The sequence below is a fragment of the Melopsittacus undulatus genome, chromosome 7, assembly GCF_012275295.1.
Source record: "Melopsittacus undulatus isolate bMelUnd1 chromosome 7, bMelUnd1.mat.Z, whole genome shotgun sequence".
NCBI lineage: Eukaryota > Metazoa > Chordata > Aves > Psittaciformes > Psittaculidae > Melopsittacus > Melopsittacus undulatus.
The window spans coordinates 2,711,937-2,726,561 of NC_047533.1; the positions used below are offsets into that span (position 1 = coordinate 2,711,937).

Below are 14,625 nucleotides of genomic sequence, written 5' to 3' on the forward strand. Positions count from 1 at the left end.
TGAAATATCTCATTTCTCATGAAACCTGCTCCAGAATAGGGAATATCTGGTCTGTTTGAGCTCAGGATGTTACAGTTGAGTGCTTTTACCTCAGAAGTGGTAAATTCCACTCATATACCATTAGTTTTAATTATCCTGCCTTGGTTTCCATTTTCAGAGTTTCCACTTATCAAAAGTGAGGCTAAGTGGTCATTTACTTTGGGGGATGGAGTGGGTCAGTGTCTTTCATTTCAGTCTCACCTTCATGCTGTTCTCTGTGCCAGCTGGCCCAGCCCAACCTGCCACAGCTGCTTTTTGGGTCAGTGATGTACAGATTTTACCTTCCACATCTGGAAATTGCTGTCCTGCTGCTCCCTCCAATACTTTGACCTTTCCTGGGAGATCAGTCCCTTGGCTTGTATTCCCAGTAGTGTGTGTTGGTATTAGTTGTTCCCACAGCTCTATCTGTCTTGAATAAATGCTAAACCCTATTTTAAAACTCCCAACAACTGTAGAGTTTGAGTGTTCTGTAGGGTGCCCTTTATCCTCGTGTCCCTAATCATAGAATCTCAGACTGGTTTGTGTTGGAAGGGAGCTTAAAGCTCATCCAGTTCCAACCCCTGCCACAGGCAGGGACCCCTTCCACTGGAGCAGCTGCTCCAAGCCCCTGTGTCCAACCTGGCCTTGAGCACTTCCAGGGATGGGGCAGCCACAGCTTCTCTGGGCACCCTGTGCCAGCACCTCAGCACCCTCCCAGGGACAAACTTCTTCCTAATTTTTTCCTGATCTGCTCTAAAATATCTTTGGTCTCCATTTCTTTGTGAAAGGCAGAATTTAGACTTCAAAATCCTTGTGCTAAGCCCTCCCTCCTGTTTCTTCCATTGTCAGATTTAATACCTGGTAGCTATTTCCCTGTTTTAACACCCACTGTCTTGATTCTGCATTCTGGCTGCTTCTTGACAAAGTCAAGTTCCCAGCTTGAATTAAGGTCTACCTGCTGTCCTTGTCCTCTTTTAACCTAGCTGCCCAAAACTGGCTGCCCAAAACTAGCATCAGAGAACCCTCTTTGGTCATGCTAACCTGGATACTGCTCCAGTGATTATCCCAAAAGGGCAGAGGGATGCCCTCATCTCACTAAGCATGTTCCCTCATGGTACAGCTCTCTCGCTGCTGGAGGCAAGTCATTAGGTAAATGTGAGTGCTTTGAGCCTGATATGGGGAGCAAAAGAGGGAACAAGGATTTCCTAGTTATTTGAACTCCCTTTGAGATTGAAGCAGTTTTGTTCTCTGCAAAGCACTGAGCTATAAACAGGAGGCTCTAAGCAAAGCTGTCATCTTTCTGCTTTGTTTTCTCCTAGGCAGCTCTGCTGAAAAAGAAATGTACTGAAGCTCAGTTAGAAAATCAGTTCTTTCAGTGCTGGCTTCCCTGGCAGGCTCCTTTCCTGCACTTAAATCAAAGCTCTTATTGAGGATGATGATATAAACAAGGATAAAGACCTGTCTCAATGAAAGCAAAGTTTTCTTCTCCCCTGTAGAGTAACCACTCGAGTTTCATGTAGCAATCTGCAAATAGGCTCTCACTGCTCAGATGGAGGAGGTCAGGAATGGCTAATCCTGTGCTAGCCAGATTTAAAGGATTCTGGGGAAATGAGCCTGGATTATGCTCTTTTAATTTCCCTTAATTACTTCATTTCCATTGCAGCAGATTTTCTGGAGCTGTTTCCTCAAGGCTAATATGGATTCTGAACACATGCGAATTACAGTTTCTTCTGTTGACTTAATGTGACTGTGATGTCCTTACCCTAGAAACAAGAAACGTGCTGGAATTGGCAGAAGACCAATTCGAGACTTGGAATTTCAGCTTTAAACAGCTCATGTTTGGTCAATTATGGGTAATTTTAGCTATGTTCTGATGAGAAGTTCCAAACTACTTTAAGTGGCACTAGTAGGAGCTGGCAGTAGTAATTGCAGTACATTTTGTATGTGCTCAAACACTCTTCAGCGCTGTAATTGCTGCAACCCAAGAGTTCACAGTAGAAAACTTCATGAACTTCAAAAACCCATTACCAAAGAGCTACTACTCCAACCTGTTCTGTACTTGTAGGCTTGTATCTGACCAAAATCTGGTGGCTTCATATCTAATTTTGACCCTGAACTCTTCAGCTTGCATGACTTTGAACCTAGCAGATATGTGTGCTCAGAGTGATGCTTGCAGGTCGTGAGCATCCCCAACAGCAGGTTAGATCTCTGCCTGAAGTAGCAGAAATGCTGCTTCTGTAGCTTGCCTGATTTTGAAGCCAGGGAAACTCTCGCTGTACCTGGGTGAAGCTAAATCAGTTAGTGCATCCTTTCACTCCTGCTTCACTCTAGGCCACTTCAGAGCTACCAGCACCACTATGAGCTTCTCAAGTAGTCTGACCACTCCTTATCAGGCTATCAAATTGTTCCAAATTAGCACTTGCTATTGCACTTTAAGCTGCTTGGCTCTGTTCATCTCAGAGACTTCTCTTCTTGTGGTGATCCAGACCTGGAGGCAATGGAAAAGGTGCCAAACTATATCCATGTAGGTGATGTCTCAGTTCTTCCAGAGCTGGAAAGAGCAGTCTGCAGATAAGAGTTAAGTGCTTTGCTCTCCCTCAACTTCTTTAAGCAATGGCAGGGACCCCTTGACATAGGAGACTTGCAAGAGGATCTGAACAAAATCTGTTTTGAAGAAGGAAAGCTATGGTTTCTGCTATTTAAACCTAGCCAGGGGAGGGGAGAGGTTACTTAAAGGTTAACACCTCCTGTGGCTCTTCTGTGCATCCTCTCTTGGTAATCCTAGGTAATATGTGTGATCTCTGTTACTCATCAACAGATTCAAGCTTTGTCCTCAGGACTTTGTGTACTGTTTGGGGTATCTGTTGCTCTTGAGCTCGTGATAATTCTGCCGTGTTATCCAAATCCTGAGAGTGAGCCTTAGGCTGTTACCCTTCCCTTTCTCTCTAAGTACAAGCATGGACAGCTCCTTCATCCCCACAGCTTCATTATGCTCTTGAATGTATGCACAGATTTGAAGTTCAACCTGACCTTACTTTTATCAGCAAGACTCAAAAAGTTAATATTGAAATAAATCACTGAGAAGCAATCTTTAGAACAGAAGGGATTATGTAGTCCCAGCAGTACATATGTAATAGAAGGAAATGTATTTTGACAGATCTCATGGCTGGTTCTCGTGTTAATCCTCAGGATATTTAGGGTATAGGGTTATTTGGGATATGATGTCTCGCGTTCAGGGAATGAGGCCACTAGATGACACCAAAACAGCCTACGAACATTCATTACTCCTGATAATAGGGGGATTTACTCACTAGCTTATCCACTGAAGGGGTGGATTTCTCTTCTCAGAGGAAGTTAGGAATCCTCCCTTTCTTTATTTACAAGTAGTCTTAAAAGATGAGGTTTTTCTTTCCTCCTGCTGTTTCTGGTAATTTGCTTCAAAACAGGAGGAGATGCTCACAGGTTTAGCTGAAGTGAAAAGAAAACAGAGCAACCTCCCCTCATCCCCCATGTGGGCTCTGAAAGTTGCTGTTTGCTTTCCTGTCAATCACCCCCACTCCTCCACCCCCCAAAAATCAATCTGTGCTCTGTCAGCTATGGAAAACTTGCATTAATTAATTACATGTTTTGCATGGTAATAGGCAATTTGCAGTGCAACTGCTATTATCCACAGCAGAATTGGCTTTCTAGCTCCCTCCATAGTGCTCTCAGCGTTCCCTTCTGTATAAATAAGGAGATGCTTATATACATCAGAAATGCTGACTCGTAGGCAATAAAGTGCAGACTTCTTTTTACAAGAGGTTCATTAGTTCCTGTAGAAGTCAATGAGGTTTCTTCTGGATAGGAGCCAATTGCATATGCACTGGGTAAATTGAGGAAAGGATTACAGCTCAAGAAAAGGATTCTTATCTAGTTGGGCGTTTTAGTTTGGTTTTGGGTTCTGGTTTTGTTGGTGTTTCTTTTTCTTCAATGTGAACAGAATTAGTTTACAGGGCAAATCAGTTCAGGATAGGGTCCATGGAGCTTTGCAGAAGGGGAATTGGGCATTTTTCCAGCTGCTGTGTTTGAGCTGTGGATTAAGTGCCTGGCCTGGATCCAGCAGAGCTCTGCCTTCTCAGTGTCAGCACGAGGCCAGAAGTGCTGATCTCAGTGCAGTGGAGATGAGTTTCCCTTTCCCAAGTGGCACGTATCCTGCACCTATGCACAGTGAGCCCCAGTGATAACCTTATGTGGATACTGCAATATTATCCTATTTCCATAATCCTTCTTCTTTCACTTCCAGGATTGTGAGTGTGAAGGAGACCCGGCTGACAAGTCTAGTGGCAAATTTCCTGGTTGGCCTTTCCCTTCTGCTCCTCCCCTTCCCTCTCCAGTGGATCCCAAAGCCGGTGCTCTATGGCCTCTTCCTCTACATTGCATTGACCTCCATTGATGGGAACCAGCTCTTTGAAAGGGTGGCACTCCTGCTCAAAGAACAGGTACACAGACTGGGGCACCAGACTGGTAGAACAGAAAAAGAAACATTTACAACCTTTATTTTACCACCTTGGCACCAAACTGTGGCAGGAGCTAACATGGAAAGGTGCTGGTGTTGGGAGTGGGACTAGCTCTAAAACTCATGCTCTCAGCAGGTTGATTTCCAACTCCAACCTGCACTTTGCATCCCTTTTACCTTTCTCTGCAAAACAGGAATGAGACTTGATGTCTCCAGTTTAGCCTGGTCCACCACTGAGACAAGAGCAAGAGATGCCTTTTTCATTAAAGGGGACAAATAAGTGGGAGAATAATGTAGTGTCAAATAAGAAAAGTGGCATGGTTATTCTTGAGTTAAATAGAGGTGGTAGCTGAATTGTTCAGAGAATGGCACTGCATCTCATCTGTCTTCTAATTCTGAATGAATTGCTTTCTGCATTTCCCTGCCACAGAAGTGTTTGAGCTGTTATGTTCAGAGTTGATATCTTGGATATAGAATCATAGAATGATAGAATGGTTTTGGTTGCAAGGGTCCTTAAAAGCTGATCCAGTTCCAGCACCCTGCCATAGGCAGGGACCCCTTCCACTGGAGCAGCTGCTCCAAGCCCCTGTGTCCAACCTGGCCTTGAGCACTGCCAGGGATGGGGCAGCCACAGCTTCTCTGGGCACCCTGTGCCAGCGCCTCAGCACCCTCACAGGGAAGAGCTTTTGCCTAAGAGCTCAGCTCAGTCTCCCCTCTTTCAGCTTTAAACCCATTCCCATTTGTCCTATAACTAGGACATAATATTACATATAGTCCTTCTCAGTCTGCTCAGAATTGCTATGGGGCTTCTGTCTCTGGAAAGTGAAAGCTAGTGCATGGATGGAGCCAGGATAGCTGCTACCACTGAAGACCCTGTTGTATACCAAACCAAAAAGAGATACAGGCAATGCCTTCTGAAACAAGACAGTTGCACAAACTGCTGCTCACTGAATGTAGGATGTTTGTAAGCTTTAAAACACCTCTGTGATGCTGTCAGCTGCAGGGGCCATGTGTTTTAAAACCAATAATAACAAATACCAAAAAGCACAGGCATGATGTCAGTAAACGGTGATCTTTCATTTCCCCATAGAACTTCAGAACAGGTGATTTTTTTGCTGTGTTTTACACTTTCATTTTGACATGTGAAATGCCAGAAGATAAGGTTTTAAACTTAGAATGAGATTATTTATGTTATTGAAGCCCTTCTGATGTGGGATGGAAACAAATCTGGAATATGTGTTTTCAGGCTCTCTCTGTTACAAGTGCTAAGGTGTTACTTTGCAATGTAGGCGGTACCTGGGAGCAACTGTGAGTTTCCATCTCGCCTTCTTTTATGTAACGATGGTCAAGGGCTTAATAGGCTCAATATTTGGCTCTGCATCTCTGCTAATCTGTCTTGATCTCTCATATTACATCCCAGAGGTTAAAAACTGTGAAATCTGGGTAAGGATTACATTTGTCTTGTCCATTTTTGAATGAGGATTGAATGGTTACTGATGTGTGTAGAATGAGACTTCTGCCTTTATTAGAAATAGTGTGGAATTTTCCAAGCTGGAAAATTAAGAACTATTCTCAAATATGGAGATCTCCCTTTTCTGGAAACCTTTTAATGAGTCATGGCACAATCTGAAATCCATTGAGTCTGTATCGGTGCCAGCAGACAGTCGCTCATACTCTTCATTGATGTATAGACAGTGAGTCAAAGCCTGTGCTCAGACATGAGCAAGGAACTGTCAAAAGAAACCACGAGTGATATTTAGCCTATTAATGTCACTTCCCCCTCACCTTCTTTCTCAAAACTTAATATCTGATATGACTTAAGAAAATCAGTGCTGTGAGTACAGCCTCTTCTTGCACCTCCCCAACCTCATCTGGTTCAGCTAAAGAAGTGGGACTACTAGGGGTGAGCATGGAGATGGAGTCTGGTCAGCAGAGGTCAGAAGGCTATAAAATAATGAGGAGCTGTTTTTCAGGTGGAGAAACCAGCCAGCAGTAACAGAACCTGAATGCATCTCCTTACCATCACATCCTCCTGCACATGCCCACAGGCAAAGCCCTGATAATCCTACTCAGGGGAATCTTATTACTGCACTTATCAAGATATGTTATTGCACTCCAGATGCTCCCAAAGGCAATCTTAGCTCTGTGGTGTGTCTTTTCTTCTGTGGGTTTCTAGTGCCAGTCATCTTCTGTGTGTTCCTGCTAATGCTGTGTTTTAAGACACTTGCTTTAACCCTACAAACCCTATGTTCTGTTGTTGAACTTGTTGATGCTGATGCACTCTGTGTGTGTATAAATTGACGACTTCTTTAAAACCCTTGTGTTCGAAAGCCTGCGCCACATTCTGCAGTCACAAGTCTGGGTTTCTGCTTGTCTAACATGTAATTCTTCTGTTCCCAGACTGCTTATCCTCCAACACATTACATCCGCAGAGTGCCCCAGAGGAAGATCCACTATTTCACAGGCTTGCAGGTCCTGCAGCTCCTCATCCTCTGTGGTTTTGGCATGTCACCATTGCCCTACATGAAGATGATCTTCCCACTCATCATGATAGGGATGATCCCAATCAGGTAATGAAGCTTGGCTGCACTTCTTTTGTCTCTCATACTTTTTGCCTTCAGGCTTGGACTGTAGGAAGTTCAAGTGGTCTAGAAGTACAACCATCATTCTCCTGAATTAGCCAGATCCTAGAGGTGGGTGATGGTGACCTGTTCTTTACCAGTTGCTCAGGCTTGAGGAGAAATAGTGCAGGGAGCCTGTGATTTCACTGATGCTGGTGTTGTGCACAAGGCTCTGTGCTGGCATGGATTTTCGTGCGCTTAGCAGAGAGGCAAATAAGTCTCCCTTTGCAGTGCCTGTAAGATGCCTGGTGCTCCTGAGAAGCTGTAAGCTGAGCCTTGCCCTAGGTGGTATTTGATAGTGTTCTCTTTGTCAAATTGCTTTGTAATTTGATTTCCTAAGCCCTGTGCTTGGAGCAGAGCTAGAAACTTTTCCTTATCTCTTATCCAGAGCTGTGGTGACCTTTCAGACCTCCTGCACTGCTGAATGCTATTGCCAATGATCAGTTAGGTCAAACCAGCCAATATCTTGCAGTCTTGAGAGAGAATAAAGAGAAATTTAACTAATTTCTTCCTTAATGTTCATTAACAATGAGTGCCCATCATTCTCCAGTTAAATCATTCATGCTCTCCATCCTTTGGCTATAATGAGAAGCCATAATAAGATCTTGGAAGGAACAGATCTGTTTCCAGTCCATTTGATTATTTTTAGGTCAGGATGGTATCCGGTGATATCTGGTTGTCTTTGAACTTGCAGTCTCAGAGATTTTGCTGTCTGATCTCAAAGTTCAGAGCTACCAATGTGATAATCTGCAAAAGCAGCTATTGAGGTGTTTTCCTTGGATGATAAAGATGAGTCCAGTTCTTTCCAAAACAAAAGCAAATGTCAAAGCTACCGTGGCCTTAAGAGGATCAGGTTAGAGCTATTTGGCTTGGATTTTTAGAGGTAAACAGTCTTGGAAAACACTGAAAGTATTGTTCCTGTGGTGAGAGTCTGTCACCCACCCATCACATAAGCATCACTTTGGATGACTGTTGAAGGTGCTGGTAAAGATTTCAGCTATGTGCAGTGCTGGGTGATTGGCTCTTGTGGGAATTGCAGGTCTCTGCACAGAGCAGCTCAGTATAGAAATAAACAGGGGTCACTCTGCCAAGCACATTGGACATAGTGTAATAAGCTAAATCAGTGTGGAGAGAGGGTGTTGTCAAAGAACCTGGTTTTGTAGTAAGAGCTAGATAATTTAGTGGTGCATATATCACTTTACTTTTAAGTATATAAGATCCTGTCATCTTATACTAGCTCTGCTGCTAACTAATTTCCCTTTACAGAGCAGCTTTTTCTAGTAGCTGGATAACCAGCCCTGCTGCTAAGGGAAAGATGGTGCTACCAGGCACAATACAGAGATTTGCCCTCGGCTTTCCTCTCTGATTTCTTTTGCCTTCCTGTAGTTCCTTTGGACTCCAGCAGAGAAGGCAGCACCATGATGTAGCTCTGTAGTTAACAGTGACTTTTTCACAAAGATTTGGCACTAAAAATAGATGAGACAGAGGAGGAGAAATGAAATCTCTCTTCTTAAGAAGCAAAGGAAGGAAGAGGAGATGGGATAACAGCCAGGGGTCAAAGTCTAGAATCAAACCCAGATGAGTGAGTCATGGCTCAGTGTCCTGTCCAGAAAAACAGTTATGTTACTTATCAATTTTAAGCCCACATCTCCATCTGTCCAACAGCATTAGACCCATGATTTGTGTTGTTAGTGGCAAGGCACCAGTGGTGTAGTGTTAGTGTGAAAGTAAATGGATTTCAATGGCTTCTCATTATTGCAGGGGAGAAAAAGTGATCTCTTTGGGTATTACCAGTTCCTGGCTTTGATTCAAAACTTTGGGATGACTGGATTTTAGTTTCTCGGAGAGGAAGAATCTTCTCTCCAAGTTCTGTGATGCTTATATGTTCTCCCATGGTTTTGTGCTCCCAGTTTTGTCTCATGACAGGTCCATTTAAGCAGATGCTGATATTCTCAGTAGTAAGTGCTGTTCAGGATCTGTTGCACAGATATTGAGAGGGCCCTTCCAGGCTTTTTAGTGCTTTGTGTCTTATTTTAATAGCTGAAGAATAGCTTCCTGTTAAGTGAGGAGAAGTTTCAAAACTAAACTTGCAGCAGGACTTAATGAGGGAAACCCCTAAAGTGAGGGAATCACTGTCTCTATGCTCCAACAGAGAACCCAGACACTGGATGGGGATGGAGTGTTACCAGCAGCTGGAGGGATATCACAGCCCCTTTTTAGCCTCTTGTCATGGTCTTAAGTCTTGCTAATATATTTGGTGCTTCTCTAAAGATTAAGACTTCAGGGTTGTCTGTTAAAGGTTCTTTATGGTGAGAGCTGAAGGGAGTGATGTGGCATACTTAGAGAACTGAGGAAGTGCAAGACAGTCCTTGTACACAGGTCTTTGAGCCAACATTCCCACTATAGAGAAAGTGGTGAAGAAAGTTGTAATTGGAAATAGAGGGTGATTCTTGGCAAAGTAATTAATACACTAGCAAACTAGAGGCAGAGGGAAGTTCCTAACTGGCTCCCCAGCACAAACCAGGAGCATAGCAGAGGACTGGGTGAGATGTGGCACCTTGGTGACAGGATGCTCTAGGCAAGTGACTTCTCTCTTGTGAGGGTGATGATGTTCTCTTTCTTCTTCAGCTGAAATGAGGAAGCTTCTTGCAGGAGGAGCTCTGTGCTGTTATTCCTCTAAATACTATGTTTGCCTGCAGGATTGGCTGGTTTTAGTTTGCCACATTTCATGTCCCCTTCAGTTGGGTGAATCTGTTGTATGCATGGCCATGGATAAACTCAGCTGAGAGTCTTGAGACAGAGAAAATGTTACATGGCTATAAGCAAGCACTAATGCTGTCTCTCTGATTCAACCCTAGGTATAACCTGCTCCCTAGGATCATCGAAGCCAAGTACTTGGATGCTATGGATGCAGAACATTAAACGAGGTCCCCTGCACACAGAGCAGTGAGGACAGCTCTGTTAGAGTTGGAAGGCAGCTTTGCCGAAGCGTAGAACAATCTATCTGCAGTTCTTTCTTTCACCACTTTCTTTCTGCTCTAATCAAGCATTGGTAATGCACACATATCAAAGATCAATTGAGCATTGAAGTGTCAGACCAAACCAGCCTTGGACTTGGGAGGCTGATGCTCTTTGGAGCTGTGAGGCAAGCAAGCTTTATGGAAAATGCTACTTTCCACATCCCCAAACTGGAAACCCCAAAGATCAGCATGTCTGTATGGCTGGAGCATGCATCCTCAGAGTTGTCATGTAGTCCCTTGTTTGAGGGTGGGGGGAATCTCTCTTCTTATGCACTGTGTCCCTCTCTTCTAAAACACTATAAGGACAGCAACTGACCTTTCTTTTACAGAATGCCAGTCCTGTTCCGGCCTTAGAGTTCAGTTTCCCATGCAACCAGTATTCCCAAATTGGTATTCTGGGTGGGATAGCCTCATGCTAAACCACTGATGTCAGGAGAGATGTTTGGCCATCTCTTCAGATTAGCAGGGCTGGAGACAGATTTATTTTGTACTGATACAATCCACAGCTTTGGATGAATATGTAATTCCTACAAATGATCTGGAAATGTTCTGAAGTTGGGCTTGCATGGAGATGTTGATGAAACCACATCTGGGTCTAAGCTATTTGGGAATTATTTTGGATGGTTCTACCATTACTTCTCAGTAATCAAAGACAGAAGTGTAGTTTTGCACAACTGCAACATTCTTGCTTGCACCCAGAGTCAGATGCTGAAGCTTGTCAAAGGGCAGTTGTGTTAATGATTGCATATACATATGTACAGTAGTGCCTATGTGTACATATATACATATGGATTTGTGTATATATTTTGCATAGATATACAAATAGGCCTGATTCTTTCCAAATATCAAGTGTTTTGTGCAGTGTTACCCATGATGTCTTGACCACAATACTCGTTCTCTGCTTCAGTGCTGCTTTTTCTCATTTGTGATATGGTCACTTTTCAGTTACTGTTTTTGTTCAGGTGTTGCTTCATTCAAGGTGTTCCTTTGCTTTCTCCTTCCCGTGGCTTGAGGCCTTCATCATTCTGTCTGGATGCTCCAACGTGTGAATTTTGCATTTAATTTTAATGTACAGCATGCAATGAAAGCTTTCCTCTTTTGCCTAATCAATATTTGTCAGTCATTTCATTTGTTTCTGTTTTGTAGCTCATCTCTGGTTTCCCCCACTCCCAGATGTTATATTATATTTCTGGATGAATCTAGCTTCTGCTGTCTTTTTGTATTTCAGTTTATTTAAAGTTGCTTGTATTATGGTCAGTTTTCTGATTTGGAGTACTGTGAAACAGGTTGCCCTTTAGTTCAGTGCTTGCCCTTTGCTGCACACTACAGATTGCAGGTAAAGTGTTACTGAAAAATGTGGACCTCTGAAGGTAATGAACTTTCAAAAGAGTAGAGATGAGGGAAGAAAAGTAATGTGAAATGAAATGCAAATATATTATTAGCATGGAGAAGTGTTAGCTACCAATTGCTTGCCCAGTAAATGGTGTAGAGTTCTTACCAGCACATGCCCTACTGATTGGGTGTTCCTCTGCATGATGAGGAAGACCAGCTGTGTTATGAGGAAGGACTATGCTGAAACTAAGCCAGATTCAAGCCACTGAAGATTTGGTGTATTTACACTAAATATCAGGTGTTATTTCATCTTAATGTAGCTGCTTAGGGCTTTAAAACATGTATGGAAAACTGAGTTTTTAGGTTCTTATGAAACCCTTCATCTCTGTTTTGTTATTTGATGGAGGAGATCAGTAAGTGTTCCCAAGAACATGGCCGTGGTTTATATATCCCCAAGCAATCACAGGAGAGAGCACTCAGCAAGCAAAACAGCATTATGTGTCTTTGAAAGCATGATGTTCATACTGCACTCACCAGCTCTTTTTGGAGTCTTGGGGTCAGGATGGCCACCCTAGTACATCAGCAGGTAACACCACATTTGGCTTTCAGTCTGTCTTGGAGGCAGCAGGGGTAACTTATGCCATGTTTGGTAAGTGATGGGACAGCAGATAGGAATCTGTGTGTGGATTCTGACTGCCTTCATCAAGATTTCCTGGCTTTTGAGTCATAGATGTGGTGAGATCAATAATAGCTGTTATGAAGGTCTACATGTAGAAGCAGGGTGCAGACAGTCAGCAAACAGGATTTTGGGGCAGTGTGAAGGCAGAGGCGGTTAAAGCATGTCTGATCTTCAGTCAACAGAAAAAGAGTAGGTGACAGCAAACAGTTCAGTACCTGCTATAAGACAGGGAGTGCAAAGGCCTGATGATGCTTAAATAACATGCTTTTCTCATGGATGTCAAAAGGTTTAACCAAAACTAGAATGAAAAGTGTTTGTGCATCCTCTGGTTGAGTAAGCTATTAAACACACGTGTCCTGGCACTGCATTTTTGGTGTCTCATCTCTTGGCAGGAAGAAGCCACCCTGTGAGATTGTTTAAACCATACTGTGGATGTTGTGGCTGGAGGGAGGAGAGGATGTGTCCAAGGGAATGCGGCTCTGCTGCTTGTTGAGGAAGAGCAGAGGGTTTGGGTAAAAATCCCTCCAGCACAGAGCATAGTAGGATGAACTGGCATGCAGGTCTTGCCAGAGGAAATAGCTTTGAGATGTAGCTTCCATCCCCTGCTTAGAAGGACCAAAAAAGCCCCCATTTAAAGCCCTTTGGACAGCATCCATTTCAGTGTCAAATGTTGCTAACTGAGATAATTTAAAATACAGATAGCTTGGGGGTGTGAGTGTTAAATATCCATCACCACTCTTGTTTGTATCTTTTATTGCTGTTGCTTTACCACAATGACTTCAGTGTTCATATTTGCTTTGTAGCATCAATAGGATTCTGTTTCATGGGGTTTTCTTTCTACAGAAGTCAGGGGCCAAAGGATCAACTGATGGGAAATCAGCACAGCTTGGGAAGAGAAGTTGTGCTGGCTTAGACTTCTTGAACATTTGGACCCATGTCTTAATATATGGGTAGAAGGGAGACGTGAGACTCAAGGCTTCTTGCCTAATAATGGGTTGTAATGATCCTGCAGAGGATTTTATTTCATACAAGTACCTTTTCTCTTCTTGTTTGCTTCTGGTTTTGCTGACTTAAGTGCAGGCGTTTCCAGGAAGTAGGCTAACTAGGGAAGGAGCTGAGAGTCGATTGAGCACTTTAATACTTCTGTGAAGGTTAAGACAATTAGAATGTAAAAGAAGTTTTATTATAAGCTCTTTATATACGCACAATGCTATGTATAACTGTTGCCAAAGAACTGGGTTTGAGAGATCTTGATGGCTATCAGGAGAGTCCACGATATTCACCTGGAAGCACAGGTAGAAAAAGGCTTCTAAAACAAGTGGATTTTGGAAGTTACCTTTTGACAGCTGCCAAAATGATCAGAATCTGAGGATAGGATAAACTTCTACCCTTAAACTTGTAGGTTTTGATCCTTGCATTGAATGTAGGAGCTAGACATTATCTTGACAATTAAAATTGGATTTATACCTGAATAGCTTTGTTGGTCTGAGACTGATTTTGTTGCCTTCAAAAATACACTTGACACGCTCTGTATGGAAATAGATGTGTTTCTCCATGTAAATTAAGGGAAGCCGGTGAAAACATGGACTGCTGATCAGGCAGCATTGCACTTTCTAGATTGCTTAGGAAGTGAATCTGACAACTTCACTAGCAACAATCCCCAAATACCCTGGCGTCAACATTGGAGGCTATTAATAAATGTCAAGCTCTACTTGGATATGCATCAGTACACTGCTGCAAGAGAGGATGGGCATGGAGTAAATGAATTCAGCTGGTTTGCTTCAGGGCTGGTGACGTGCTTCAGGATGAGCCCAGTGACTGATACATGATGCATACTTCCTGATGACCTGCGTGAACTGGGATGCTCTGGAAGGAAATGCAGTAGATGGTCACATTTCCATATACTGTAGCTCAAATGATTCTCCCCAAAGGTCCACATCCTCGGCTGCACCAACAGACTGAAACTGTAAACTTGTGTGTATTGTATTTGGCTGCTTTAGAAACTGCTGCTGGACTGCGTTCTGTGGATGCTCTTGGAAGAAAGATGAAGTTGGCCAAAGCTGGATATAGCTGGAGAATGCTTTGGTGTGGGAGGGAAGGGGTTTTCTTGCTTGTGGAGTTCTCAGCAACAAGAAAAGGAACTGAGACATGCCATGTCACCAAAAGCACCTACCTTTTCCCAGTCTGTGTCCCACTAAGCATGTATCTGCACTATCTGTTGACGCATGTTCATGTTGCTCCTTGATCAAACTTTTTGTCTTGTTTTATATCTGCCCATCAGTGTTTCTACCACCTGTAAGGTTAATGGGCAGAACCAGTGCTGGCTCAAGCTCACCTCTTGTGTTTGTCCCCTTCAAACTTCAGTGCAAGCCACTTTGTCACCTCCTGCCCCAGTTCTCATCTTTCCCAGCCCTTCTTTGGAAGCTGGATCTGACATCTCCACTATGCAAATGCTGCCAG

General features: G+C 43.3%; 1 protein-coding gene across 3 annotated transcripts in view; it reads left to right on the forward strand.

Annotated features, from left to right (window-relative positions):
* The window catches only part of SLC4A11 (solute carrier family 4 member 11), a 97,697-nt gene extending 84,060 nt beyond the window's left edge, over positions 1 to 13,637 (forward strand). For all 3 annotated transcript variants that reach the window (XM_034064761.1, XM_034064763.1, XM_034064762.1), the window contains 3 exons: positions 4,301 to 4,496; positions 6,914 to 7,083; positions 9,993 to 13,637. In XM_034064761.1, coding sequence (XP_033920652.1) covers positions 4,301 to 4,496; positions 6,914 to 7,083; positions 9,993 to 10,056 — 430 coding nt within the window. In that variant the 3' untranslated portion in view covers positions 10,057 to 13,637. The remainder of the gene's footprint in view (positions 1 to 4,300; positions 4,497 to 6,913; positions 7,084 to 9,992) is intronic.
* Positions 13,638 to 14,625: the final 988 nt, after the last annotated feature.